The sequence below is a fragment of the Barbatula barbatula genome (genome assembly GCF_947034865.1).
Source record: "Barbatula barbatula genome assembly, chromosome: 12".
Lineage (NCBI taxonomy): Eukaryota > Metazoa > Chordata > Actinopteri > Cypriniformes > Nemacheilidae > Barbatula > Barbatula barbatula.
In genome coordinates this window covers 436,365-464,060 of record NC_136775.1, presented here as the reverse complement: position 1 = coordinate 464,060, position 27,696 = coordinate 436,365, and the positions used below count along the sequence as shown (strand labels likewise).

Below are 27,696 nucleotides of genomic sequence, written 5' to 3'. Positions count from 1 at the left end.
ACCCCAAAAGATCAGTTTAAAACTCTATTTCTGAAAGAAATGTTATTTCTAAGCCTATTGTTTTTGACCAAGCTGCCTTTAGAGAGATGATTAAACAAGCACTTATGTTTTCAAAGAAACAAGAGTCACTTAAGAAAATAATTCATTCACAGTATTTATCGGATACTAATTTTAGATTTGTAAATATTATTGTTAATATTATTTAAATACATTTCTGTATACTATAATACTAAGTCTATTTTACATCTTATACGGGCCTCCAATATGGCGGTCCCGGACCTCCCCAGAGCCCTGACTGTAGACGGTTTACTTTAGTTCAGTAACCAAACGTTCTTGAATCTCGACCTGGCCTTCAACTTTACAGCTCTGTCATGTTTATGACTGTCATAAAGCTGGAAATATAAATAGATTCAAGGTATTGTCATTAAGCAACAAACGCCTCATGTTCTAATGTGAAACTAGGAAAAAATACAGTCTAGTCTAAGGGTATAAATATGCATTTATTCATTTCAGAATAATAACCAAGTTATCAAATCTATGAAATAATATGGACGGATACGAGTTATAGTTACCTTTTTATTTCCAAGTATTTCTGTCTGAAGACACGATCCTGATGAAAAAACACAACCTGAGATAATCAAATCAATTGGAGATCGATTGAATCATTTAATCAATCGTGAGAGACAATGTCATGTGATCTTTTGTGTTTACTTCTCTTTCTCACGTCTGAAATAATGTTGATCTCTTGTCCTTTGGGTCAATAACTGCAAACACTTCAAGTCAACAACATCACATGTCTGTCGTTTAGCTCATTGACAAAATGTTCAATGCTCTCCCGTTTGTAACTCGGGATAAAAACCTCCTCTACATGATTAATGTCAAATGTAAATGTCTTTAAATATTTCACTCTTTGAGAGTAAGAGCTGTTAATCTGTTCAATACATGTTTAATACATTCTGCCTCACACAGGAGTGCTTTGAAAACAATGAAATATAATCAATATTAAAACTGAAATATATTCCATTTGTTTTCTTATTTGGAGTTCAAAAAAATTCAACTGAAATGAAAAAGAAAATATGTTTAAAACATCTTTCCTGAATGGCTGGGAACTTGATTTTCAATTTTTCTATTATCATATTTTTCCACAAACATACATTGAAATAAATTCAGTTGAACATTTTTTGGCAGTCGTAGACGGTTCAACCCCCTCAAGATATATATAAAGTGAGTTTTACCTCACATAACACCAGAAGCATGTTTATAGACCAGTCTGTACCTGACGTGACGTTTTAATAGTTTAGTAAAGTTTGACATTTATTTGAGTCTGGTATTTAAGCCAAAAGAGAGTTAGTCATGAAGAACAAAAGCTCGCTGACTACCTCAATTTTCTAAAGCGTGACCCAGTCTGTGAAAACCCAGCTAAAGTCTTTTTTGGGGGATTTACAGTTTTCTACTTAAAATCAGCCAAGATGTAAAGAACATTCTGTGAATAAAATCTTTTATATTGATTGAGTAAGACTGGATTAGTATTCTAATGAAATGAATGGCTGAAATCAAACTGTGATGCTCTTTATCTCAGAATTACATTTTGAGACATTAGTCTGGTTCATACAGACAGGGTCACAAATGTCATCATCGTCTGTTTTCTTTCTTGAAGCACACGATTCGTTGTAACTTTTGTCAGTCTTTAATGTTTTGTAACGTTACTATCAGACATGAGATAAGAGGATGTCCTCTGTGTCTGTCTCAGAGTGTCTCCACTTCAATAAACACTCCCTTTATCAAACACATTTACAGCTCCATGATAAACGCTCGGTGACTTCATGTGTTCTGTTATGCCAATGAATAAATCACACATCAACTCTATTCTCTAATCCAACAATAATATAAACTCGTCACAAATTGGCCACATTTCTCTTCTGTAAATGAATCAGATTGTTCTATAGATTTGTATATATTATATTCTTGCATTATACTGTTTAAAACATGACACAAGCTTTTTCTAAAGAATTTGCAGAAGTAGTAAAAGAGTTTAGATTACAACAATTATAAAAAGACTAATGTTGATATATTTTGCCTATATACTGTATGTATATAAATGCGCATGAAAAGTAGGTTAGAATTTTATAAAAACATAACAGCCAGCATAGAATTGATAAGTTTTAATTGTGTGCAGTTGTAACATGGCAGAGGAGACCTGGCCCTCCCGTCTGACACTGGTTTCTCCCAAAGTGTTTTTCTCCCTTCATTCCTTGCCACCGGGGGCCTCATCTATTAAACGTGCTTATACAAGCGTAAGACTTTTATATTTATACTGTCTTTGATTTGAAAGAAGTGCTTAGCAACACATCAGGGTTTGAACAGACGCACTTGCTTGTCAAATAAAAGTCATTCTTGGTGCTTGTGGATTGGATATTGACAGGCGCTCTTTCATATATCAATGACATTAAATAGACATCATTAAAAGGCGGAAATCTGAAACTGGTTACGATCATTTGTGATTCATAGATTTGGCATCTGATAGATGACTGTGAGTGATTTTGTTGTGTGTGTGTGGAAACAGAAGGTCATTATGAGAATGTGAGTGCTTTACACGAGTAGCTCCTGTTGATGTGATTGAAAGCAATAAAATAATTCACTTATCTGCTTCACCTCTCTGTGCTAGGCACTGCTGAGGTAATAAACCAGGACACAAAAACATGTCAATGCTCTCTCTCATTTCACAAGCCGTCAACAGACAATTCACTCAATATATTCAATAAAGCACAACAGACTGTGTTTTTAACTACAGATCAATAGTTTTAACTTGACCATAACAATCTGTTTCATTCTAAACTTAACAACATTTGAACCAAATTAATTTAATTGTTGTATTTAATATAACTGATCCACTAAACTGTGATCACATTAAAGATTTTTTGCTGCCTTATATTTCAATCAAGTATAATCAAATTGCCTTTACAAATAAACTTTCTTTTAAATGTTGTCTAGTAGTAAGTTGCTTGGCATTATAAAAACAAGTTCGGAACTTATCAAAATCTATCTACATTTATAAATAATGTATAAAAATATACGTTAATGACTGGAGTGCATATTCTTTCCTTGTGTATCATCTGCAGACCGTGAGAGATGGTCAGTGTTTTAAAACGATATAAAATCAGAAGTTGGCATTGAATATGTTAAACATTGTCCAGGGTCATATCATAGCACTATTAAATCAAAGTACTTTAGATATTCTGTGTTTTAGAGAAGGTCAAGTCAATTTGAATTATAAAGCATTTTTCACCATTTCATTGTTGCAAAGCAGCTTTACATACAATACATTTGAAAAAAGAATCCAAAGCGACTTGCATTGTATTCTACACTATTTTGAAGATAACAAAATAAAAGACGTGTATTGGTATGTGGTATTAAAATACCTGGTGTTTACCATGCAAGGTGCATTAATGAAATTGAACTGAAATAAATACTACGCTGGATTGTTAGAAACTGAAAGTTGTTCAATTGAAGTATGTATATATTTATTATTTGACACACACACAGTTATAGAGAGAATATATACGAGCAGTAGTTATTAACCTCATTTGACCACTGGCTGTATACGAGATTCTCGGGTTTAAATAAACTTCAAAAATCTTGTTTTTTATGATGTTATCATGTTTTTATTGTGTAAGTTAGCTGTAGTTATCGATTTGAGTTATTCTGGCTTGAATCAAATAAAGCAAGTGCGGTTCGATTGATATTAATTGGAATGCACCATAAAAAACATTTCAAAAACAGAGACTCTTCATATATACAGTAACTGTGTGTGTGTGTGTGACAAATACAAATGTTGAATCTAATATTTAAAGGTCAATTTACTCTCGACCTCTGTGTGTAGAGTCACATCTTCTGTGTGCCGTGTTTCATGTGAGTCATGTGACAGTGAAGTAACCGTCAGCGCTCGACGTGTCTCAGAAGTTCATTGCCCTTCCACTTTCTTCCGGTTGGCATTTGTCCCGCTGTGGCGATAGCGGTCATATAAGTGAATACCTGAAGAGTCCTTGGTTGCTTGGTACAGCCTGGTGCAATGACTATACGCTAGAGATAACATCACCTCACCTGAAATACATCTCGTCTACCTTATCACCATTCACCCAAGTGCTAAGTGCTTGTTTATCTGACACATGGAGTAGGTCAAAGTTCAGAAGTTTAACCCGCTTGTGTGCTTGTTATAAAGAGGAGCTCATTTCAGACACAGAGAGTTTCTCAGCGCTTCGGTCCACACGTGTCGCACTCCGTCATGGATTCTGAATGTCTCTGCTGTGGCGATTACACTAAAGGACAGTCAAACGCCATCCTCTTCAACATCCTCAGCTGCCCGGAATCGAGCACGCCCAACTACGACCGGGTTCCTCACGCCTGCCGCTGCGAGACGCGCAGGAAAGTGTGTTTGAGAACGCCTGACGACACGTGCCGGGTGGCGTCGGGCGTGCTGGTCAAGACCATGCACTTCATGAGGAGTTTGCCTGCGTTTCAACAGTTGCCGCCCAAAGATCAGCTGTCTCTGCTGCAGAACTGCTGGACGCCGCTCTTCATTCTGGGTCTGGCTCAGGACGGGGTCCGCTTCGGCGTCAACGACGCTCCGGCGGCCAGCATGCTTAAACAGATTCTCCTCAACCGCCCCGAGACGGGCGACTCGGAACGCGAGCAGCCCACCCTGGGCGCCGTGCAAACTCTTAAAGCGTGTCTGAAGAAGTTCAGGAGTCTGGATTTGAGCCCTAAGGAGTACGCTTACTTAAAAGGCACCATCATATTCAATCCTGGTAGGTCTACTACGGTCCCGCATGGCTTTTGTACTGTAGAAAGCTAAGGGTTTTTCTCACATGCGTGTTTGTTTTCTTGCTCTTCAGATGTGCCGGGTCTGAAGGCGTCTCTGTTTGTGGAGGGTCTGCAGTATGAAGCTCAACAGGCTCTGAAGGAGGTTTTGGTTTCTCCTCATCCTGAAGACACGGAACGGTTCGCCCGCATCCTCCTCGCCGCGTCTACGCTGAAGGTCATCACTCCCGCTCTCATCACTGAACTGTTCTTCAGGCCCGTCATCGGTCAGGCGGATCTTCTGGATCTCTTGATTGATATGCTGTTCACCAGGTAGTGACTGTCAGCAGAACATTCAGCACCTTGTGAAGGGGTTACATCTGAGATTTGATTAGAGACGTTACAGATTCTGTCATTGTTTACACACTTTAATGAAATCACTGCATCTTTCTAACACGCCGTCTAGGTCACACTTTATTTCATGTGATTTATTTCTTTGCGTTGTTGTTATTGTTGGCTGTGTTTTAGTAGCACACTTGTTGTTTTTGAAGTACAGGAATGGAGTTTTTCTTGTAGATAAATACCTCTGTATGTGCTGGAGCTGTGTATTTTCTCCGTGTGAGAAACCTCTTTGAGTTATCGATGTTTTTTGTATGTTCGTCATTATTAAATCTATTTTTACACTAGTTTTGCTGCGTTTGGTTTGGTGTTCATGTCATGTGTGAGTCTCTTAGAAATGAGTCAAGAAAGTGGAACGGCAATGATGCTATGGGCACACGTGGATATACATTTCAACACAGATAAACATTGTACATTGTATATTATCCCTAAGAGAACAACTTTGGAACAAAATCAGAACAAATCTGTCTGTCCCTTACTTCTTTCTTTCCTTGCATTTCTCTTATACAGTAATATTCCCGTCATTTGATGGTTTGATTGAAACGGACCAATGTGCTGTTTATCTTCAAAAGAAGCATCACATTAAACCCTTATTAAGTGTGAAGAGTAAAAGTCTGCAGAAATATGAAGACTCAAGTAAAGTACAGATACTCCCCAGAAATACTTCAGTAACATTACTTATGTGTTCATATTTTGTCCATGTTTTATAACTAAATTTACATTTATGCATTTGACAGACACTTTTATCCAAAGTGACTTACATTAGGTATGTGTATGTATATGTGCAATCCCCTGGGATCGAACCCATGACCTTAGTGTTGCTAGCGCTGCTCTAACCGCTGAGATTTGACTAGAATTTTCAGAAATGTTTTCTTGTCATTTTCTCAGAAAGCTTCTCGAGGTCTCGCACTGAGATGCTTTTGAAACAACATCTGTTCTGTGCTCTTATTGGCTGCTCTTTCTTCATTATCAAGTCAAAGTCTTATTTTTCCTTTTCGTTTCTTTATGAAATAAAATGTTCGTTTTGGCATATAAAAAACATGTTTTGTCTACTAAACTACATTGAAGCACACACTTTCAATCCAAAGTCTTTTAAAACAACGAGAAACATTTCACTCAAGTTTCCCAAAACCTTTGAACCGATAGTGTTGTGTGATCAGATCACAAACTCATTTAAAGGAACAATTCATCCACATCTGAAAATCCTCTCAGTTGCTGACCTCGTGTCTTCTCAGATGTATGTGACTTTATTTCCTCAGTGAAACACAAATGAATAGTTTTATATGAAGATGCTGCCGTGTTATCTTCTTATCTGAGACTCCACATGTTAAAACTACAGAAAGTAAACACAAATGATATCTTCCAACATGAAACCATACGTTTGTCAAAGAAAACCATTCATAGTTAATGTAGTGATTGTGTTGTTGTGTATTCAGCATGACATCTTCAAATGAATTCAAAATGTTCCATTTTAAAGTTTTAGTTTGTGTTTGAATGAGAAATGAAGTCACGTATGTCTGGGATGAGAGATATGTCATATTTGAGTGAACTATCCCTTTAAATATTCTCTGTGATGAGGTCACGTGATTACGATTGCTTGAGGAGTTTGTCATAAGACACAGTATATGGTGTAGAATCACATTCTGCTCATAAGCTTCAGAGATTGACAGACGCTTTACCAGCATGAGTTACACATTTATTTCTGAAGAAAGGTCAAAATGACGTCATGAGGTGTGAAGTAACTGTTCCAGGGTCAGAAACACAATCAGACATCACCATTCTACCGGTGCAGGACACATCTGGACCTCTTCTCCCTCCCAAAACACACACTATTCAATATAACCCTGTAATGAAGGGAAGTGAGCGTCACAGATCACATGATCACACTGACATACAGCTCCGGGGTTCAGGTGTGATGTGATGCCGCCCTCTTGTGCTGAACACCAACAAAACAAGTCATGAAATACAAGCCACTGCTACGTCACAATACAAAAACAGCACATAAACAACATACAAATATTTCTTGTTCCTGTCACATGACCTAAAATATCACAGAAATTAAAAAACGTGCAAAACGACAGAGCACATAGAAAGGTCAAAAGGGGTCCGGCGCATTGCATTGTGGGATATAATGTTCACACTGTATACAGTGTTGTATATCGAGTTGGGCTGGCAAATGTAGTCTGATCAGCAAACCGACACAACAGAAGACAAACGACTTCAATCTTGTGTTTGTGGTGCACGTCTGCCTGAGGTAGAATGAATTCATTCATAAAGAATTTCTCAGATGAGCGAGTAAAACAGACGGTTCAGTCAAAAAGAAACATCCAGTCGTCATTAATCTGTATGTGACTCTTTCCTCAGTGAGGAAGATATTTTGAGAAATGTCTCGTGTGACGTGAATGCTTATTTTCGAGGTGAACATCACATTCAGAGTGTTGAATGACTGAAGTGCTTAAAATAAGACTTTACATGATTTATGATGTTCTGGGAGTGAAATGGACTGGATATTACTGCTTGCGTTTGGTTGTACGGTGTGAAGAAGAGGACAGTTGAAAGGGGAATTTTCTGCCCCTCCTCCCCAAACACTGGGATTTTATTTCCTTTCTACTGTCAAACCAGCCAAACAAGTTCATAACACAGTGACCTGAGGGAAGCAGAAGGGAGGAGGCGACAGCAATGCGATCTTGCGAGAAAAGTGCTACACGTTAAAGACGGAGAGAGAGATTTTCTGTGGTTAAAAAACACGTACATGTGGAAGTATGTTGGAGTAAAATCCGCTCTGAAAGACGCCACTCCCACATCACCTGACAAAATGGTGCACGTGCGGACTGAACCAATATAATAACTAAAAATGCTCAAATAACAAAAAATAATGGGGAATTTCCCTTTTTATTTCAATAAAAAAACAACAACAAATCTTTACAAAGCATTTCAAGACGTTCCACGGCACAAAAGCGGCTTTTCAGTTCTGATGAAGACATGAAGAAGAACAGAGAGGACCCGAGACTGATCATCAGACTGAAGGACGGCGGATAGCACAGCGCGACGCTGTCATCAATACACAACAGACGCCACTTTTCTTAACCAAAGTAAAACTAGAACAAATACTTGACAATAGTCTTTGATGAGCGTGTAACATTTGTTCAACATGTAACTGCACGACACTGAAGTCGACAGGAGTGAATCCTTCAGACGTCCTACACAGATGAACACTCGGTGGGCAGAACCAACCGACGGAACGGCAGCTAGCGTAACAGCGGAGCACCTGATGAATCTGTGGCCGAGCTCGAGTAGTAATCTGTGAAAGAAATAACACGTTTACATTTTATAAAAGCAAAACTCTAAAAGACATCACGTCACATTTTCAAAGGTCTGAAGCAGTTCCTGCTCATTCTATAAAGACGGAGGTGACACGATAGCACTGAATCAACTGCCTGGAGGAGAGAGAAGATTGTTTGTAAGGTTAGAAGAGAAGCGACCGTCACAGTTTATGTAGAGGGGATGGGCAGGAAAGCGAAGATCTGAGACACAAAAGTCTGAAAATGTTCAGAAACTGTTCAACTGACATGAAGATCACCACACCATCATCAGCCACCACATTCTTGCCCCAAAACTAGGGCTGTGCAATATATCGACATTACCTGAATATTGCATATGTATATCACGATGGTTCGCCATACATTATCTATTTAATTTTTAAAAAAGTCATGTATGGTGACAGTTTTAGGTGGATGCTGATAGTATAGTATCTAGTTGGGAAATGCGTGCATGCGCATGATAGCGTGCTCGTGCTCTGACGCAAGTCAATCAACAATCCGCAAAGCCAAATTTGTTTTATTTCAGAAGTTATATTGATGCTTTCTTTCTCCTAAAATAATGTGAAATATATGTTGGTTATATCATTTCGTTCATATATTTTAATACAATGGAAATTGATTTCAGATAAAGAAATGTCGTACTGAAAATCGCAATATTTAGCGTGCTTTCGCATTTTCCCTCAATATTACACAGTCCTTCCCAAAACAGCAGAAATGAGGAGAAGTAGGACTTACGTTTCCCTCTCATGTCACGGGCTCGCACGTCTGAGTCTGTCGGATCGGACATCAGTACATCCGGTTCTTCATGAGAAAAGAGAAATGACGTTCAAATGAAACACAGTCACACACCGCTGACTTTTCATAAAAGGAACGAAGATTGTGTCGTTACGTCTTTCCAAACCCATACCACTTTTTCTTCAATGGAACACAAAAGGAGTTATTTATAATGTTCCATATGATGAAAGCGAACAGTGACCAGGCCGGTCAAGCAAGAGTTCCAGCCCATAAACACTTCTAATATACCTTACGCACTCAAAGCTTCAAAGAGCTGGATGTTTTCTGACAGCCGCCGATCACTGTTCACTTTCAGTGTTCCACGTCAGAAATAAAGTCTCAGGCTATAGAAATGATCTCTTACCATCACGAAAGCTGAAGGTCATGGTCTCGTTCCCGCTGTCGGGCAGCGTTCCGTCCCTCCTCCCGTTCACCTCTTGCATTTTATAGTCTTTGCTTTTATAACCTTTAGAGGATTTATTTCGGGTGCTGATGCGGATGACGCCGTGCACCAGCCGACACTCGGCCTCCTGCTCCTCGAGGTTGTAGTCGTGCGCGATGCTGTTGATCAGGTCGCTGATTTCATTTGTCTTCCGCGAGAAAGACAAGTCGGATGTGCATTTGGCCAGCTGCTCGATCTGGTGCAGTTTATAGAGTTCCAGGAGCTTTTTGGTAATGAGCGAGTCGATGTCCGTGCCACCGTCATCCAGATCATCCAGATCCAAATCCTCCCGGGAGATGATGCTGGTGTGGCTGATGGGCCGCTGGCCGTCTCCCTTTGTCGTCGTCGTCGTCCTGGTCCGGCGCGGTGCCCCGTCCGAAGTCAGGGGGTACTCCACCACCCTCTTGCCTGCGATGTGGACGTCGCAGTACCTGAAGCTGCCGGAGCTGGGCAACTGCCTGCTCTTGCCGTCTTCCAGACTCACGCCGCACGTGGGGTTGGACAGCGCCACGCCGTTGGGCTTCCGCAGCTCAACCTCGGCTTTGGAAGGGTTGTCCGTGGAGCTCTCGTTGGCCGGCAGGCAGGGTTTGCGAGAGCCGTAGAGGCCGCAAGTGAGGACGCAACACAGCAGAGCTTTACAGCCGCTCCAGCCGAGCGACACGCACGAGCCGCAGGCCTGTGTATTGACCGGAGGAGAGTCCGCTGAGCCCGGGATGAAGCCCAGGGTTTCTGATCCACGTCCGTTGGCATAGTGAGGATGACTCTTACGGGGAAACTGTGCGTCTGTGCTGCGCGGCTGTTCGCCGTATGCCTCTCTGTGCGTCTCCTGACTCGTGCTGCTGGAGTAAACGCGGCCCTGCCTGCAGCCATCAGATCGAGAGCGGCCCGAGCCATGAGGATGACTCTTCTGATGAGTTCCTGTGCTGTGGCCAGGCATAACTCCCACATTCACCACCTGCAGAACACACAAACGTTAGTCACCTCAACCATGAACAACCGCAGTGAATGACACGCCGTTTGAAAAACAAAAGCTGCAGGAGGATGCGAGTGGTGCACTTAAAATCGTTCACGTTTGGAGTCCATCAATTCATTATTTCTTTTAACTTCCAATAGTTTTCAAGAGTCTCTTATTGGGAATCTCTTTGTTGTAGGAGACACGCTGTCAGTGAAATAAAGAGTCACTTTTCACAAAATGCGTTCTTGCAAAGCAGCTTCACAGAAAAGAATTGACAATGATATCAACATAGGAAAATTATCGTCTGTAAAAGAACGACGACTTAGGTAACCATGCATTTGGGTTTTATTTGTAGTGGAACAGATGGTATTTAAAACCATGAATTAAAAAGCAACGAAAAATGATCATCAAAACTGAAATGGAGTGGTATTTAGAGAGAATCGATAAATGCGAAAAAGCCTTCATATCATGGCATTTCTTCTTTTATGTGCATTACACATGCGCTCTAAACCTGAACACACATGTCATTTACACATCACATGAAATCGCTGCACGCCAGACCTACATCACTGCTGAGAGCGTGTCAATCTAGACTCTCTCTGTTTGTTTAGAGACGTCTGTCAAATGTAAACATGCAGTAACAACATCACACACACATTCAGTGTTTCAGCATTTAAATCTGAAGCGGCTGCGTGTGATTGTCATGTAAGTTAGAAGATGGGTAGAAGATTTGCTTTGGTGGGCGAGAACTACTTGATGATCAAGTTTGTGTTTACATGTATTCTAAATTCTCGAAATACCTCCAGACTGAAGAGGATAAGGAAGAAATACAAAAGACACATGGATTAAAGTTACTATAGTTAGTCGAACTGTGTTATTTTAGCAAGTTGAATGTGTAGCAGGCCTCTAAACACTTCATCTGAGATTACAAACAGACGGAGTTTATCACAACTTTACACTTGTGTTATTCCGATTATTCGGTTTAATTGTACTGCGCCTTTAAGAGCAACGTTTATCGACTTTACGTCGTGATGTAGGCTCGCAAACCTTTACAAATCCCCTTAGATCAGACACTCAGTGTAATGTTGTGTATTGGATTGAGTATCAGACACTTACCGCATAGGATCAGATGAATCTCTGTTGTTTTGAGCGCGAGAGGATCGCGGAAGTGTCGCGCGCCTGAACACGGGTCCTTTACCGAGATATTAATATCGCTTCATCGACATCTGATTCGATTCATCGAGTGCACGAACACACACACACACACACAACGCGTATCGATCTCGTTTCAGATCGGACTCATAATGACGCTCTGCTCGATCAGATTCCTGCCGTGTTTTACCTGCGGCTACAGGTAAACCACACCCACACTCAGGTGAGCCGTGACGTCACGCGGATGTGACGCTTCAATCCTTTTCATTCAGTTTTAGTGTATTTTCACAGAATATAAAAAATAAGAACAAAATGCACGTAAGAAAGAAAAATGACCAAATACTTGATTTTTACCCTATATGGTGTGAAATAATATAAAACACATTATATATATATATATGTATATGTTGCAAGCACTGTCGAGCTTGTGCAGAGGGAAACACAGGGGATGTGTTTGTTTGTGTGCGTGTCACTGCGTGTGTGTGTGTCGTGTGGAGTGTTTTGTATGCGTGTGTGTCTGTTTGTGTCAGTGCGTGTGTGTGTATGTGTCGTGTGGAGTGTTGAATGTGTGTCTGTGTGTGTTAGTGTGTGTGTCGTGTGGATTGTTTTGTATGTGTGTGTGTCTGTGTGTGTTAGTGCGTGTGTGTGTGTCGTGTGGAGTGTTTTGTATGCGTGTGTGTCTGTTTGTGTCAGTGCGTGTGTGTGTATGTGTCGTGTGGAGTGTTGAATGTGTGTCTGTGTGTGTTAGTGTGTGTGTCGTGTGGATTGTTTTGTATGTGTGTGTGTCTGTGTGTGTTAGTGCGTGTGTGTGTGTCGTGTGGAGTGTTTTGTATGCGTGTGTGTCTGTTTGTGTCAGTGCGTGTGTGTGTATGTGTCGTGTGGAGTGTTGTATGTGTGTCTGTGTGTGTTAGTGTGTGTGTCGTGTGGAGTGTTTTGTATATGTGTGTTAGTGTGTGTGTGTGTGTGTGTGTGTGTGTCGTGTGGAGTGTTTTGTATGTGTGTGTGTCTGTGTGTGTTAGTGCGTGTGTGTGTGTCGTGTGGAGTGTTTTGTATATGTGTGTTAGTGTGTGTGTGTGTGTGTGTGTGTGTGTGTCGTGTGGAGTGTCTGTGTGTGTTCGTGCGTGTGTGTGTGTGCCGTGTGGACTGTTTTGTATGTGTGTGTGTCTGTGTGTGTTAGTGCGTGTGTGTGTGTCGTGTGGAGTGTTTTGTATATGTGTGTTAGTGTGTGTGTGTGTGTGTGTGTGTGTCGTGTGGAGTGTCTGTGTGTGTTCGTGCGTGTGTGTGTGTGTGTGTGTGTGCCGTGTGGACTGTTTTGTATGTGTGTGTGTCTGTGTGTGTTAGTGCGTGTGTGTGTGTCGTGTGGAGTGTTTTGTATATGTGTGTTAGTGTGTGTGTGTGTGTGTGTGTGTGTCGTGTGGAGTGTCTGTGTGTGTTAGTGCGTGTGTGTGTGTGTGTGTGTGTGCCGTGTGGACTGTTTTGTATGTGTGTGTGTCGTGTGGAGTGTTTTGTATGTGTGTGTTAGTGCGTGTGTATGTGTGTCTGTGTGTGTGTGTTAGTGCGTGTGTATGTGTGTATGTGTGTCTGTGTGTGTGTGTTAGTGCGTGTGTGTGGGTCTATCTGAATCTGTGTCTGTCTTCTTTGTTTTCACCTTTTTTTGTTTTTAATTGCATAACCTTATATGTTTTGCTCACAATCAATATGTTTTCTTGTGCAGCTGCTTTGTAACAATGGAGCGAGAGAGAGAGAGAGAGAGTTTTTTCTATGATCACAGGTAATTTTCAAATACAAATGTTCATAATGTAAATGATAGTGTTGTTTGGAGTATATGGATGTTTGGTAGTCAAAATGTTTATGATTTTTGTTTGATTACATTGTTTGTAAATAAGGAAAAATAGAAACATTTACATTTATTGCAGAAACATGCCACTCCCGCTGCCCTCTCCCATAACCACACTTTCTCCCAAAGCCCTCGCATCACAGGAAGGGGTGGAGGCACCGGTCTACTCATCCCCAAAGACTGGAAATTCAATCAGATAACACCCTTGTGTGACAACAGCTCCTTCGAGTTTCATGCTGTTACTATCACCCACCCTGTTAAAAGTCATTTTGTAGTTATATATCGTCCCCCAGGTCAGCTTGGACATTTCTTGGAGGAGCTGGATGTGCTTCTTTCATCCTTCCCTGAGGATGGTACTCCCCTGGTGGTACTAGGAGACTCCAACATCCACATTGGAAAGCCACAGGCTGCTGACTTCGTCAAACCTGACCGCATCATTTCTCCTCAAACAGGTTTCCACATCAGCAACCCACAAGTCTGGAAACCATCTAGATCTGATCTTCACAAGGTACTGCTCCACTCATCACTCTCAGGTCACCCCGCTGCACACGTCTGATCACTTCTTCGTCACCCTCGACCTCACTGCTCCGGATATCGCAGATGTCTTACCGATGGTCACCTTCCGGCGCAACCTGCGGTCTCTCCCTCCCTCCTGTATTTCCTCTGCTGTCTTCTCTGCACTCCTCCCTCTGAGGAGATCTCTCTTTTGAATACAGACAATGCCACAAACACTCTGTGTTCCACGCTTTCATCTTGCTTGGACAACCTATGCCCTCTTGCATCTGGACCAGCCCGTGCATCCCTGTCGCCTCCCTGGTTATCGGATGTACTGCGTGAGCATCGCGCAGCTGAGAGAAAATGGCGCAAGTCAAAAGACCCTGCAGAACTCTCTCTCTACCAATCTCTTCTCTCTTCTTTCTCTGTAGATGTCACCTCTGCAAAAACAGATTACTACCACTCAAGGATCTGCAACTCTCCGGACTCTTGGACGCTCTTCAAACCTTCTCTGCTCTCCTCTGTCCGCCTGCTCCCGCACCTTCATCTGAGTTAACAGCTGCTGATTTTGCATCGTTCTTCGTAAAGAAAACTACTGCCATCAGCAGCCAGTTCTCTACGCCACCACCTGTCGAACCCGCCCACATCCCTGACACGTGTGTGCTCCCTGCCTTTTCTCCTCTGTCTGAAGCTGATGTCAAGTCAAGTCAAGTCAGCTTTATTTATATAGCGCTTTTTACAATTTTCATTGTTACAAAGCAGCTGTACAAGAAAACATTGACTATAAGTAAAACATAAAAGGTTATGGAAGTCAAAACACAGGTCAAATATCAGACACACAATAAATTACTATATGCAGAGTTAATTAAATAAGACTCAAATTCTAGCAGCCCCCCCGGCCAGGCAAAACAGTGCAGAACAGTATGAAAACAGTGGCGAGGAACCCAAAACTCCATTGGAGGAGAAAAAAAAACCTCAGAGGGAGACCAGGCCTAACCAGGGGATTCCAGTTCCCCTCTGACAAAAACTGCTGCCTCTGCACAAGCTCGACAGTGCTGCACAACAAGGCAAAATAAAAAACAAAGTTAGATTTAAAATTATCATTAATAATCTAATAGCGACTGAAGTTTTGTAGAGTCGCCATGTCCTTCATCCAGCATTTGTCAAGTCTGGGAATGGATTCCGCCCTGCCCGCTCCGGTAACCTTGGACTGCATCCTGCCCGCTCTGGTAACCTTGGACTGCATCCTGCCCGCTCTGGTAACCTTGGACTGCATCCTGCCCGCTCTGGTAACCTTGGAACAATGAGACAACACTGGCTGAGAGTAGAGTACTGTTCTGCACTCTTTGATGCAACAAATGCATCAGTTGTTATTGGAAGTGTCCCTGGTTCCGGTTGATCTAACTAGTGCAGCCTAGATCTTTGAAATATATATATTATGATAGTCTAGTGTATGCAAGAGTAAAAAGATGCGTCTTTAGTCTAGATTTAAACTGACAGTGTGTGTCTGCCGCCCAGACAGTGCAGGGAAGACTGTTCCAAAGTTTAGGCGCTAGATAGGAAAAGGATCTGCCGCCTGCACTTGATTTTGAAATTCTAGGTATTACCCACTGACCTGACACCTGAGAGCGTAGTGCGCGTGATGGACTATAATACGTAAGAAGTTCTCTCAAGTAGTGAGGAGCTAAACCATGCAAGGCTTTATAGGTAATAAGCAAGATTTTATAATTTATGCGATGCTTTATAGGTAACCAGTGCAAGGTTGACAGAACCGGGCTAATATGCTCATACTTTTTTGTACGCGTAAGAACTCGAGCTGCCGCATTTTGGACCAGTTGGAGTTTTTGTAATAGGCCTGCAGGGCAACCACCTAATTGTGCATTACAGTAATCTAGTCTTGATGTCATAAAGGCATGTATAAGCTTCTCCGCATCTGATGGTGACAGCATATGACGTAATTTAGATATATTTTTAAGATGGAAAAACGCAATTTTACAGGTGTTGACGACCTGGTTCTCAAATGACAGAGTACTATCGAATATAAAGCCAAGATTCTTAGCTAAAGATGAGGGTTTTATGGAACATCCATCAATAGTTAAGCAGTATTCTTGGTTGTTACGTAGGGCAGTTTTCGGTCCGATAAGTAACACTTCAGTTTTGTCCGAGTTCAGTAATAAAAAATTGCTACTCATCCACTTTTTTTATATCGACTATGCATTCCACTATTCGATGGAATTGCTGTGTTTCCTGAGGCTTCGAGGAAATATAGAGTTGCGTATCATCAGCATAACAGTGAAAGCTTACTCCGTGTCGCTTTATTATATCTCCTAGAGGTAGCATGTATAATGCGAAGAGCATAGGCCCTAAGACTGAGCCCTGTGGTACACCGTACTGGACTTTCGATTTGCGTGATACCTCATTGTTTATTGCTACATATTGAAAACGGTCGCATAAATAAGATCTAAGCCATTTCAAAGCTATTTCCTTAATACCGACATCATTTTCGAGTCTATGTAGGAGCGTGCTGTGGTCAATGGTGTCGAATGCAGCACTAAGATCTAGCAGCACCAATAAGGAGATGCAACCTCGGTCGGACGCCATAAGCAGATCATTTGTAACTCTAATCAGAGCAGTCTCTGTACTGTGATGTGCTCTTAATCTTCATTAATCTCATTCCTTTGGAGGAAGGAGCATATTTGAATTGAGACTACTTTTTCCAGAACTTTAGATAAGAAAGGTAGATTCGAAATAGGTCTGTAGTTAACTAGTTCTCCAGGGTCCAGATGGTTTTTTTTGACAAGGGGCCTTATAACAGCCACCTTATATTCTTTAGGCACATGTCCTAATGTCAGAGATGAGATAATAATGCTAAGTAGAGGATCTATAATTTCTGGGAGCATCTCTTTCAGTAGATTTGTAGGTATAGGGTCTAACATGCATGAAGTTGATTTAGATGATCTAATGATTTTAGAGAGTTCATCGTAATCTATAGTAGAAAATAAACGTAATTTCTCCTTAGAGGCGCTGTAGTTAGTCGTTTGTTCAGCGGGATTCACATCTGGTTGCATAGTTATAATTTTTTCTCGAATATCTTTGATTTTATTTGTGAAATAGTTCATAAAATCATTACTGCTATGCTGGTATACAGAATCAGAAGTCGCTGACGATTTATTTTTGGTTAATTTAGCCACTGTATCAAATAAAAACCTAGGGTTATGCTGGTTTTCTTCTATTAGTGATGAAAGGTAGGCAGATCTCGACGTTTTTAGGGCTTTCCTGTATTTTTTAATACTATCCTTCCAGGCAATACGAAATACCTCTAATTTAGTTTTCTTAAAGTTGTGCTCCATTTTTCGTGCCGTTTTCTTTAGAGTCTAAAAAACGCCTAAAAACGCATCTCTTCCGTCAACACGTTGCTGATTGATTTATCCTAATTCTCTTCCCTTTCCTTCTTTATAAAAAAAAAACGTACTAACCTGGTTATTCTTAGCTTTGTATACTGTGCTAGACTTTAATGGACTAGTTTGATGCACTTATGTATTCTGTTGCCTATGTTGTTAAAATTGCTTCCAATGTTTCCTCATCTGTAAGTCGCTTTGGATAAAAGCGTCTGCTAAATGCTTAAATGTAAATGTAAATATCTCTAAGATTTTATTTGTTTCCAGGTCTAGAAATCATGTTACACTTTTATTTACATATATCCACCAAAATTTTTATTTGTACAGAAATTCACACTGGCTTCAGTGGAAACAAAAGGATTTTAAATACAATTTGGTTGGACTTCATTTCAATATAATGCCACACACACACACACCTTTGCCAAAAGCAATGACACAGATGAATATGGGCTGTCTGCTCTTGATCAATTGCAGTCATTAGCTGCGAGCCCCAGCAGACACTCACACACACAGAGGGAACACTCCAAATCCTTCATTGTGCCCCATTTTTACCAAGTCTTCATCTTCCTCCTCTTCCTCAACCAGCAGTGAGAACCAAAAAATGAGGACACAATCTGTGTCTGTGTGTGTGTGTCAGTGTGTGTGTCGGTGTGTGCGTGTGTGTATGTGTGCGTGTGTCTGGGGCCGTACGGAGAGGAGAATTTGAGTCTGGTGTATATACCTTATGAAAGCGTCAGATTCATCACAGAACATTAGACAGAGAGATGTTGTCATTGAATGATACAGACTCTTGTGTTAAACCTAAATACAGATTATTCACTGCAAAAAAGTTCTTCTTGACGAGCAAAATGACCTTAGAAAACAAGTCTTATTTTCAGACAAAAAAATATGAAATTTCAGTACATTTGTGCTTAAAACAAGCAAAAACAGCTGCCCACAGAGTCAGAAAAAGAATTCATTCAAGATTATTTTTCTGACCCCGTTGGCAGATTTATTTTGCTTTAAGCGCAAATTCACTTGAAATGTAATATTTTTTGTTTAAAACAAAGAAAGGTCATTTTGCTCATCAAGAAAATCCATCTTGATTCCAGAATTTTTAGACATTTATACCAGACACAAATACCAAGTAGGAAAGTTATTTTTTGCAGTGTTAACCCAGGCAGCTGTCTTACAGCAGCGGTGTTTGTGTATCAAATATTACACATGAATTGAGTCAATGTTTTTTTCAATGTGTAAGATCTTACGGATGTAGGAAGGAAAGTATGCTTCATAGTTCTGATGGTTTGGTCCATTTAAAAAAAAAAAACGTCATTATGCACTTTTCACTCATCTACACACCGAAACACAACAAACATATCTAAAGAAACATGTTACAGTTCTTTGTATTGCAGTTATAACGTGACATCAGATGGAATCTGAGCAACACGGACAGCAGACGGGACACGTCCCATATGCGTGTCCCCTTGAGCTCGGTCCTGTGAGACGCGTTGCAGTCGTGGATCAGAGTCGATTTCATAACGGTACTGATAAGCCTCCAGCACGTCTCTGCAGGCCTCATATATCTCTGTGATCCATTTATTGATGCCCTTCCGGTTAAGATAGACCACAAAGAGGAAGACCATTCCCACAAATCCCAGCACGAGTCCGAGGAACACATAAGACGTCTGAAGGGTCAAGTGGACAATCTCTTCGCCCACCGGTTTGACGTAACACCCCAGGGCCTGAGCGCTCAGAGCCTGCAGCGAGACGTGACGCAGCGCCGAGGGGAACGCGCAAAACAGCTTCTCCACATCACCCACCCTGACCCTCGAAGAGTTCAGCCAGTTCACAAACTCCTCCGTGTCACACGTGCAGGCGTACGGATTCTGACTCAAGAGCAGTCGGACGTCAGCCAGTCGCTCCAGCTCTCGCAGACCCTCGCCGCTTAAACTGCGAATGGCGTTCCGGGTCAGATCCAGCTCCAGAAGCTGCTCCACGCCGGAGAACGTGCTGTTGTACACGGCCGCCAGAGAGTTCTCGCTCAGATGGAGACGCTGCAGGTTGGGCAGAGGGGAAAACATAGCCGGAGGCAGAAGGACGAGATGATTGGCTGACAGGTCGAGTCGCTGTAGGCGTGTGAGCTGACCCCAGCGCAGGGCTGTAATGAGATCCGTCAGGGACGTGTAGTTATGAAGAGAAGACCTGAGACTGAGCTCCTGCAGAGGACTTCCAGGAACGCAGAACGCTTCGGGATGAATCAGAACCAGACGGTTGTCATCCAGGATCAGAGAACGCAGCGTCTGCAGAGATGAGAACGAGTGTGAGGCCACCTCCATCATTCTAAACGCAAAACAAGATGAAATATATCATACATCACGTAATACGTGACACAGACAGGCAGTAAGAAAGAAAGACAGACAGACAGACAGACAGTGACACAAACAGACAGACAGTGTGAGAGAGAGACAGACAGACAGTTTGTGTGTTACCTGTTATTGCTCAGGTTCAGGTGAGTGACATTCTGCAGCGCGTCAAACGCGCTCTGCTCGAGTCGCTGAATTGAGTTTCCGGTGATGCTCAGGCGCGTGGCGTCGCGCGGTATCGCGGCGGGTATCCGGGAGAGTCCTGCAGACGCGCAGCTCACCGTGCGTTGCGTCTCCGAACACTCGCAGTGCGGCGGGCAGAGCAACGCGACGCACGCTGAGACGCACAGCATCGCGCATACGAGCGTCAGCGGCGGCATTCTCCAAACATTTGCAATCATAATCCGGCACGTGCGTCGCCTTCTTCACGCGCTGCTGTCTCGAGCGTAGTAAACATCATCTGACACGCGTGCAGCTATAATACATTATTATAAAGCCAGCACGTGCGAATATATGTGGGCGGGGCTTTATATTCACCGTTAAACATCCATCAGTTGATGAGCAACATACATGACCGCGAGGAGCTTTACACAAATAACGTAAGTCATTTTCTTTTGTGTTTAGAGAAAGTCACACACCTGTTTACACATGACGGTGGAAATATTAATGAGACAATTTTTGAATGACGGGAACAAATAGAATGAGATAAAACATTATGTATGTGTATATATTTAAAGTCTCAGTGAAATAAAAAACGACAATGCCAATTTATCATGAAATATTGCAGCGTTTATTGTAAACAGTTTATCAATGTGTGTCATTCTCTTTTTAAAATTTGTGTGCCCTAATTATCTTGGGTAAAATCTGAAAATGCAAATGAGGTAAATTAGACAGTTTGGGCGGGCCATCCGTATGCTCCTCCCCTTCAACTGTGAATCTGCTGCCAGTTCCATTTTAACATGCAACCGCTGTTTTTATGCATTCAATCAAATTGCACTACTATCGTCCTCCGTTCTTCTCATTTAAAATTCCATTTCAATAAATATTCAATATGAAATGCATTACCTCAGAAATGCGTCAAAATATGGTGATAAAACTATTGCAAAGTTCGGTTCACGTGGACTTTAATCATATATTATAAATGACATTAAAAACATTCAAAAATAACTGAGTGTATAAAAAGCAAATCAATCTGTCTGAGCATTCTAGAAAAATCTGTTTCTCAGCAATGTGACGCAGGAATAAAGTTCATAAGATATGATTACATGACACGAAGAGGTTTATCTGAGCAGTGATGGAAAGATCCCTGTAATCCACTACTGATAGTCTGCATGTGTTCTCAGCGCAGTCAGAAGCACAGTCTGTGATACAGTGTTTCAGTTCATGTCTGACGCGTGTGTCGGCTGTCATCCGAGTCATCGCAGGTGTACGGCGAGAGAGATCGTCACCATGACCCCACAGATCATCAGGAACGGCAGCCACGTCTTCAGGAACCCCACGAAACTGTGAACAGAGCATCTTCAAATAAATACAACACAAACCTTGAGCTTGGGACATAAAGAATTCTAAAGAGAAGCCAACAATGACAGACGTTTAATGTCTAAGTGAATTTTTCCTCAATAGCAGCCTTGTGGACTTTTTATGACTCTCTTGTGAGACATTTACTGTCTCTCTCTCTCTCTTTCAGGAGCGTGTTTCATGAGAGTCCCAGTGGAAGTTCGTGCACATACAGTATGAGGACGGTGGTGATAAATCATTAAGTCTGAGGTGAGGACACACTCACCTGTGACCAAAATCTACATGTGTTTTCTTACACGTGCACACTGAGAGCTCTCGTGTGAATTCATTCACTGTGATTAACTGTCAGATGTGATTTCATTAAAAAAAACATTATTAAATACCACAACTTAGAGATGCTTGACATCATATTGAATACTTTCGTACAGAAAACACATTTTAGCAGGAGAGACAGGATTCAGTTGATAAGCGTTGTGTTAGCTGTGCAAAAAGGTTGTGGGTTTAATTCCCAGAGGACACACAAACTAATCAGATGAACAGCATCAATGCCACTGTTAATAAAAACATCTCCCAAATACACAAATGTACATGTAATATAAAAATAATGAAAAATGAACATACAAACTCGATAAAAACTAAAACAATATGATGTGGTTTTTACACTTATGTAATGTAAAGTCACATCTACAGGGTTGGGTTAATAGCATCTTTAAGAGTGTACTTGTATTTTGCTGTGTGTATCCGGCGTTATTGTATTGTGTTGTAGTTTGTAATATTGTATTAATGAGACAGACTCACCTGACATGTTTACTGTAAATGAAGGACAGTAAACAGAGATTGACCATATTCCACGAAGAGCTGTTGTCATAGCACATGTGATTCAGAGCCATGGCTACATGAGAGTGACAGTTATCACAACACAGATTGTGCTGCAAACACATGTAAACAAACAAACAAAACAATTAACCACACAAACAAAACAGCCTTCTTTATCCTAAAAACACTGTCGAACAGAGCCATAGATATTATATTTTGCCTGTAATATATGATATTTCATTACACTCCACCTGTTACTCTCTAAATCAGCATTAATAAGGTACTACAACAAATGTACGTTTCATCGGACGTGCTCGCCCATGACCCCCACTCAACTTCCGGTTTGTGTTTGGCCAGTGTCTAACAATATATATAATAATAATATAACTATATATTTTTTATTTTATTTATGTTCATATTAATTAGTACTATTATTTAACTGTATAAAGATTGTATTAAATAAGAGATTTGTTGAATTTTGTTGTATGTTCATTTGATTAAATAAACAATTTGATGAAGGGGGCCTGTAGTTCGGACTCATTTAAATAAAGTGTACGGTACACTGACATCTAGAGGTTGATCTTGGTATCACAGTCTAAAGTCAAAATATTGGAGAGACAAGTTTAGCCAAGTAACTCTTCTTCTCGGTTTCTTTTGATTGTTATCAGAAATAATTTACAGGCGCTCTGTTGTTTGTGGATGTGTACTGGAAATTCCGTTAGGGTCAGAAAAGTGCACATGCGCAACCTTAATCGTCTATATACAATTATAGTATATTGTTTCTTTTATAGTATAGTATAGTTGCATAGCATTAAGATTTGATGATTTTTGCAGATATAGTTTTTAGTAATTCTGTATCTCATGGATCAATGTATTGTCACATGTTAGTTAATGTTTAGATAGAGAGTTAAGGCCTTTGTGCATTGAGTCCAAAATTTCCGCACGTATAAAAATAAATACGACCTCACCTTGTGTCAATCACATTAACAACACTGCCTCTTTACAAACGTTTTTGTCCGTCATAAAAAATCTCGTATTTCGCATCCGTAGCAAACATTTTGAGAGGCATTTTGACAATTAAGTGACACCGTACAAACGAGCCCCAAATATGAAAAAACACCTATGAAAATGTCGGACTGTATGTCCAAAGAACTTTAATGTCTCACCATTCTGGATTTGTATTCTTCAGACGCTTCATTCACAGCTACATCCCAGCCATTAACACCTCCACTGTACACCTTATTCTTATCCAGCCTCCAGTATCTGAAACAACACGACACATTAAACACACAGATGCACGTGTGTGCAACAACATCAACATCACCCTTTCACTCACTTTGTTGGTTTTCCAAAGGCCATGTTGTCTTCCTAAAGAGAAAAATATGAATCAGAGTCATTACTAATAAACAACATTAAATAATAATATTGAATAAACACTCACCGATACGAAGTATGGCCCTGCGAAGTCTCTGATGACCCCCGTAGAGGTGCAGATGCCCATGTGTCCAATGAAGGGCAGAAACCACCTGTAGACACAAAACTCTCTCGATGTGTCGTGTTATAACACAATTGTGAGGTAAGATGATATATATATTATATATACTGTATATGGAGAAATGAAACATCTCCATGTATGGTAGCACGTATATAACAACTATAAATCCTCAATGGAAGTTGCATATATATATATATATATACAGATGTTTGTGCGAGGAGCTCGATTCAGACACTGTATATGAATATTGTCCGTAAACAGTCGTGATGACGTTTGTTATGGTTTGTGCAGGAAGCGCGTCATCGCCCGTCATATATTTGATCTGGTCGTTACTCACGTCAGTACCGGGATCGGTGTCCACACGATGCAGTAGGGATAGCGACTCATTTCTTTGTCGATTTTCTCGAAACCTCCCTGAAAGTGTTTCATCGTGTCGATCTCTTTGACATCCGCCATCACGCGCCGCCCACGATGACGTCGGGCGATGCGGCGCCACGGGGCGGGAAGGGTCGTGACGTCATGACGTTGCACTGTGTGAAGACTCAAAAAGTCGGTAGATTGGTGGTTCAAGATGGCGACCTATGCGGACGTCTTATTCTGAGCTCCGTGACTCTGACCGAGTACCAATGATTTAAAAGAACTTATTGAGACTGTCATTGACAAAAAAGGAGTGGAACGTTGCTCTTTTGCATCCAGAAAGTTTATTCGCTCGAATAAAATGACATTAGCTGGTCAAATTTTGTGATAGCTGTTAACTTACGAACTGTTCGCTGTTAGCCAAAGTTGTGTAAACCAGGACACGTGCGTAGTGAGTTGTAAACCAAAGTTTTGCTAATAGCTAGAACACGTGTGCTAGGATGTCAAAGAGAGATGCTAAGAAGGTGAAAGGAAGGCTTGATCATGGATATAGATGAAGATTTGTTCCCCAGGTTATGTACACCTTTTCCTGATACTCCCACAAAAAGTCCAAACCCCAAAAAGGTTTGCACCAAAGAGAGAGGGAACAGTTTCAAATGTTGAAAGGGGAGGTTCTTTTTTTTTTAAACTGGAGCTTTTTTGCAGTTTTTCTCCTCCGTTTGTATTTAATTATGAGGTTCAAACAGTGGCGGCCGGCCAATAGAGGGCGCTAGGGCGCCGCCCCCCTTAAGCCACAAAAAAAAAAATTAAAACAATTAAAACAAAAATAGTAATAATAATGAGAAAAACATCAGTATGTCAATATTTGTGTGTTTTAAATATGGAATGCACCCAGTAATACATGTAAAATATGATAGAAAATCATATTTGCAACCTTTCCTCTGCCTGTCTGACCGCTTCATCAGCTCTGGGGCGATAGAGAAAGCGCCCCAAGGAGGCGGGTCTATGTAGCAGTTAAGCCAATTGCTAATTTAAGATATGAATGTATGACATAAAATTTAGCCAATCAGCGTTCTTAAATAGAATCCAAGAAGGGCGATCATTTTATCGCCCCAAGCCCTGATAAAATAAGGACTGGGCTCTAGGGGCGCCATTTTTACTAAACGACAATGGCGAGCGCGGACGTTACTCCTCCAAGACCCAACCCTAACTCGGTGAAATCTCTCCTCCAAGATCCGTTTGAGAGGAGAACTTTGTCGGAGAAAGTTCGGGTGAAAGAGCTGGGCCCAGATCAACCTGACCTCTCAATCAAACAGCAGGCTAGCGAAAAAGGGAAGCAGTATATGCGCGGCTTCTCCCGTAGCTGGTACACCAGGAGTGTTGCCTATTTACTACCAATGGCACCAACAGCCTTTCCAAAAGATGTTACTTATATGTAGAAATAGTCAATTGTTTACAAGTTCAGTTTAAATGCAAATAAAAGGCTTGTGTTTGTGCATCATGATGTTTATGTTTTTGTGTACGAATGCCTCAACTTTTTAATATTGGCATTAAATAATTACTGACTATTTCACTGAGCACTGCTGTCCTGCAGTTTGTGTTAAATTTTATTGCGATGGTTACGGAAACAAAAAAGTATGGCACAGCCCCACCGAGAATATTTTTCACCAGCCGCCACTGGGTTCAAATACTTAATTTTGGTGACCTTTATGCACTAATTTCTGCTGGATTATCTTGTCTGCCGGTATCTTAACCAGCACGCTTTTTGATGCACCTAAAATATTTATTGCATTGTTGTCGAATTGCCTCCTCATGTAACACTTTTGTCAGTCCATACACAGTTCATAAGTTTAAAGACCACACTAACAACAGAATAGATTTAATGAACTTTACTGAAATATTAATAATAATTCTTCTCATCATAATTTCTTGACCCTCTGTCAATGCCTCTTTGCTATGTTTTATTATTATAATTATGCTACGTTTAAATGGCTATTATATTGTAGGCCAGGGGTCCCCAAACTTTTTTCTGCAAGGGCCACATAATTCTCCCTGTCTTTAATGGGGGTCCGGGTCGGTTTGTAACAGAAAATTACATGGGCCGGAGGTACTACTTGAATTATTGTGGAGATTTAATTATCATTTGAAATGTATTTATTATTATGTTATTAGGTAGAATAGTTTATTAATAGTTAATAGTTTAGTGCTACTCGATTAAAAAAAAATTCTTATGCATATTAATTAACCTTTCCCAACCGCTTGGCCATTTTTTCGTCGCTTTGAAATTTTGTTCGTTCGAACCACCCGAACCCCCCCTGCCTACGGGCTTGGTAATGAAAAATACTGCCGAGATTGCTAAAGTTCAAGAAAATGTGAAAGGGCTGGAGATCCAGTGGAAAGGTACTGAGGATACAGTAAAGAAGATGGCCGATCAGATGACCATTCTGAGGGAGAAGCAGGAAGAGTCGGAGCGGTACAGCAGGAGGTGGAATCTTCGTCTTCTGAATGTTCCAGAAAGCAGCAACGAGGATGTGAGGAAGGAGATACTGGAGATTATTCCAGAAGAAAAGAGCAAGCTTGGATTCATGGTGGACACTGTGCACAGGGTTGGACGCCCGAGAGAGGATAAAAGCTCACGTCCAATCATCATTCAGTTTACCATGCGCAACTTCAGATTCAAACTATGGAGAGCTTCCCTCAACAATGATGTCATGAAGAGAAAAAGAAGCTCCGAATGACAGAGGATTTAACCCAACAGGAGTGTGAAGCAAGCGCGTGCTGACGGAAAAAAAACTAAATGTCAGGGTCCTGCTGTCATCATTAACGGTATGAGACACACAGCATAACCTGTTAAACTTCTCCAATGTGAGGTACAATAGCGTAACCTGTTAAACTTCTCCAATGTGAGGTACAATAGCGTAACCTGTTAAACTTCTCCAATGTGAGGTACAATAGCGTAACCTGTTAAACTTCTCCAATGTGAGGTACAATAGCGTAACCTGTTAAACTTCTCCAATGTGAGGTACAATAGCGTAACCTGTTAAACTTCTCCAATGTGAGGTACAATAGCGTAACCTGTTAAACTTCTCCAATGTGAGGTACAATAGCGTAACCTGTTAAACTTCTCCAATGTGAGGTACAATAGCGTAACCTGTTAAACTTCTCCAATGTGAGGTACAATAGCGTAACCTGTTAAACTTCTCCAATGTGAGGTACAATAGCGTAACCTGTTAAACTTCTCCAATGTGAGGTACAATAGCGTAACCTGTTAAACTTCTCCAGTGTGAGGTACAATAGCGTAACCTGTTAAACTTCTCTAATGTGAGGTACAATAGTGTATAAATGTATAAATTAAACGTTTTAATGAATAAAGATAATCTTTCAGAGGAAGAAGAAATAATAATGAAAAAATTAAAAGAAGACATAGATAATATGTATATTGAAATGGCTAAAGGGGCTTTTGTAAGATCTCGAGCAAAATGGTTGGAACAAGGGGAAAGAAATTCGAGTTATTTCTTTGCTTTAGAGAAACGAAATCGCAAGAGAAATAATTTAACTAATCTTAAAATTGATAATAACATCACTTCTAATCCTTTAGA

The 27,696-nt window shown here is 40.9% G+C and overlaps 4 protein-coding genes across 4 annotated transcripts; 1 reads left to right on the top strand and 3 right to left on the bottom strand.

Moving 5' to 3' along the window:
* The first annotated feature begins 4,134 nt into the window (after positions 1-4,134).
* On the top strand, positions 4,135-5,485 carry nr0b2a (nuclear receptor subfamily 0, group B, member 2a). The gene is made up of 2 exons (XM_079469434.1): positions 4,135-4,805; positions 4,893-5,485. The coding sequence occupies exons 1-2, from the start codon at positions 4,283-4,285 to the stop codon at positions 5,132-5,134; spliced, it is 765 nt and encodes a 254-aa protein (XP_079325560.1). The 5' UTR covers positions 4,135-4,282; the 3' UTR covers positions 5,135-5,485.
* A 1,341-nt stretch (positions 5,486-6,826) lies between these two features.
* kdf1a (keratinocyte differentiation factor 1a) lies at positions 6,827-12,509 on the bottom strand. Its single transcript, XM_079470324.1, has 4 exons — positions 11,804-12,509; positions 9,655-10,687; positions 9,252-9,317; positions 6,827-8,497 (listed from the first exon to the last, which is right to left on the bottom strand). Exons 2-4 carry the CDS (start codon positions 10,667-10,669, stop codon positions 8,445-8,447), a joined length of 1,134 nt encoding a protein of 377 aa, XP_079326450.1. The 5' UTR covers positions 10,670-10,687; positions 11,804-12,509; the 3' UTR covers positions 6,827-8,444.
* A 6,451-nt stretch (positions 12,510-18,960) lies between these two features.
* On the bottom strand, positions 18,961-20,291 carry tpbg1a (trophoblast glycoprotein 1a; the record flags this gene model as incomplete). The annotated part of the gene is made up of 2 exons (XM_079468967.1): positions 18,961-19,888; positions 20,038-20,291. The coding sequence occupies 2 exons, from the start codon at positions 20,289-20,291 to the stop codon at positions 18,961-18,963; spliced, it is 1,182 nt and encodes a 393-aa protein (XP_079325093.1).
* A 390-nt stretch (positions 20,292-20,681) lies between these two features.
* Positions 20,682-24,228, bottom strand: tmem222a (transmembrane protein 222a). Its single transcript, XM_079469624.1, has 6 exons — positions 24,078-24,228; positions 23,687-23,771; positions 23,582-23,613; positions 23,412-23,508; positions 22,228-22,358; positions 20,682-21,414 (listed from the first exon to the last, which is right to left on the bottom strand). The coding sequence occupies exons 1-6, from the start codon at positions 24,194-24,196 to the stop codon at positions 21,327-21,329; spliced, it is 552 nt and encodes a 183-aa protein (XP_079325750.1). The 5' UTR covers positions 24,197-24,228; the 3' UTR covers positions 20,682-21,326.
* Positions 24,229-27,696: the final 3,468 nt, after the last annotated feature.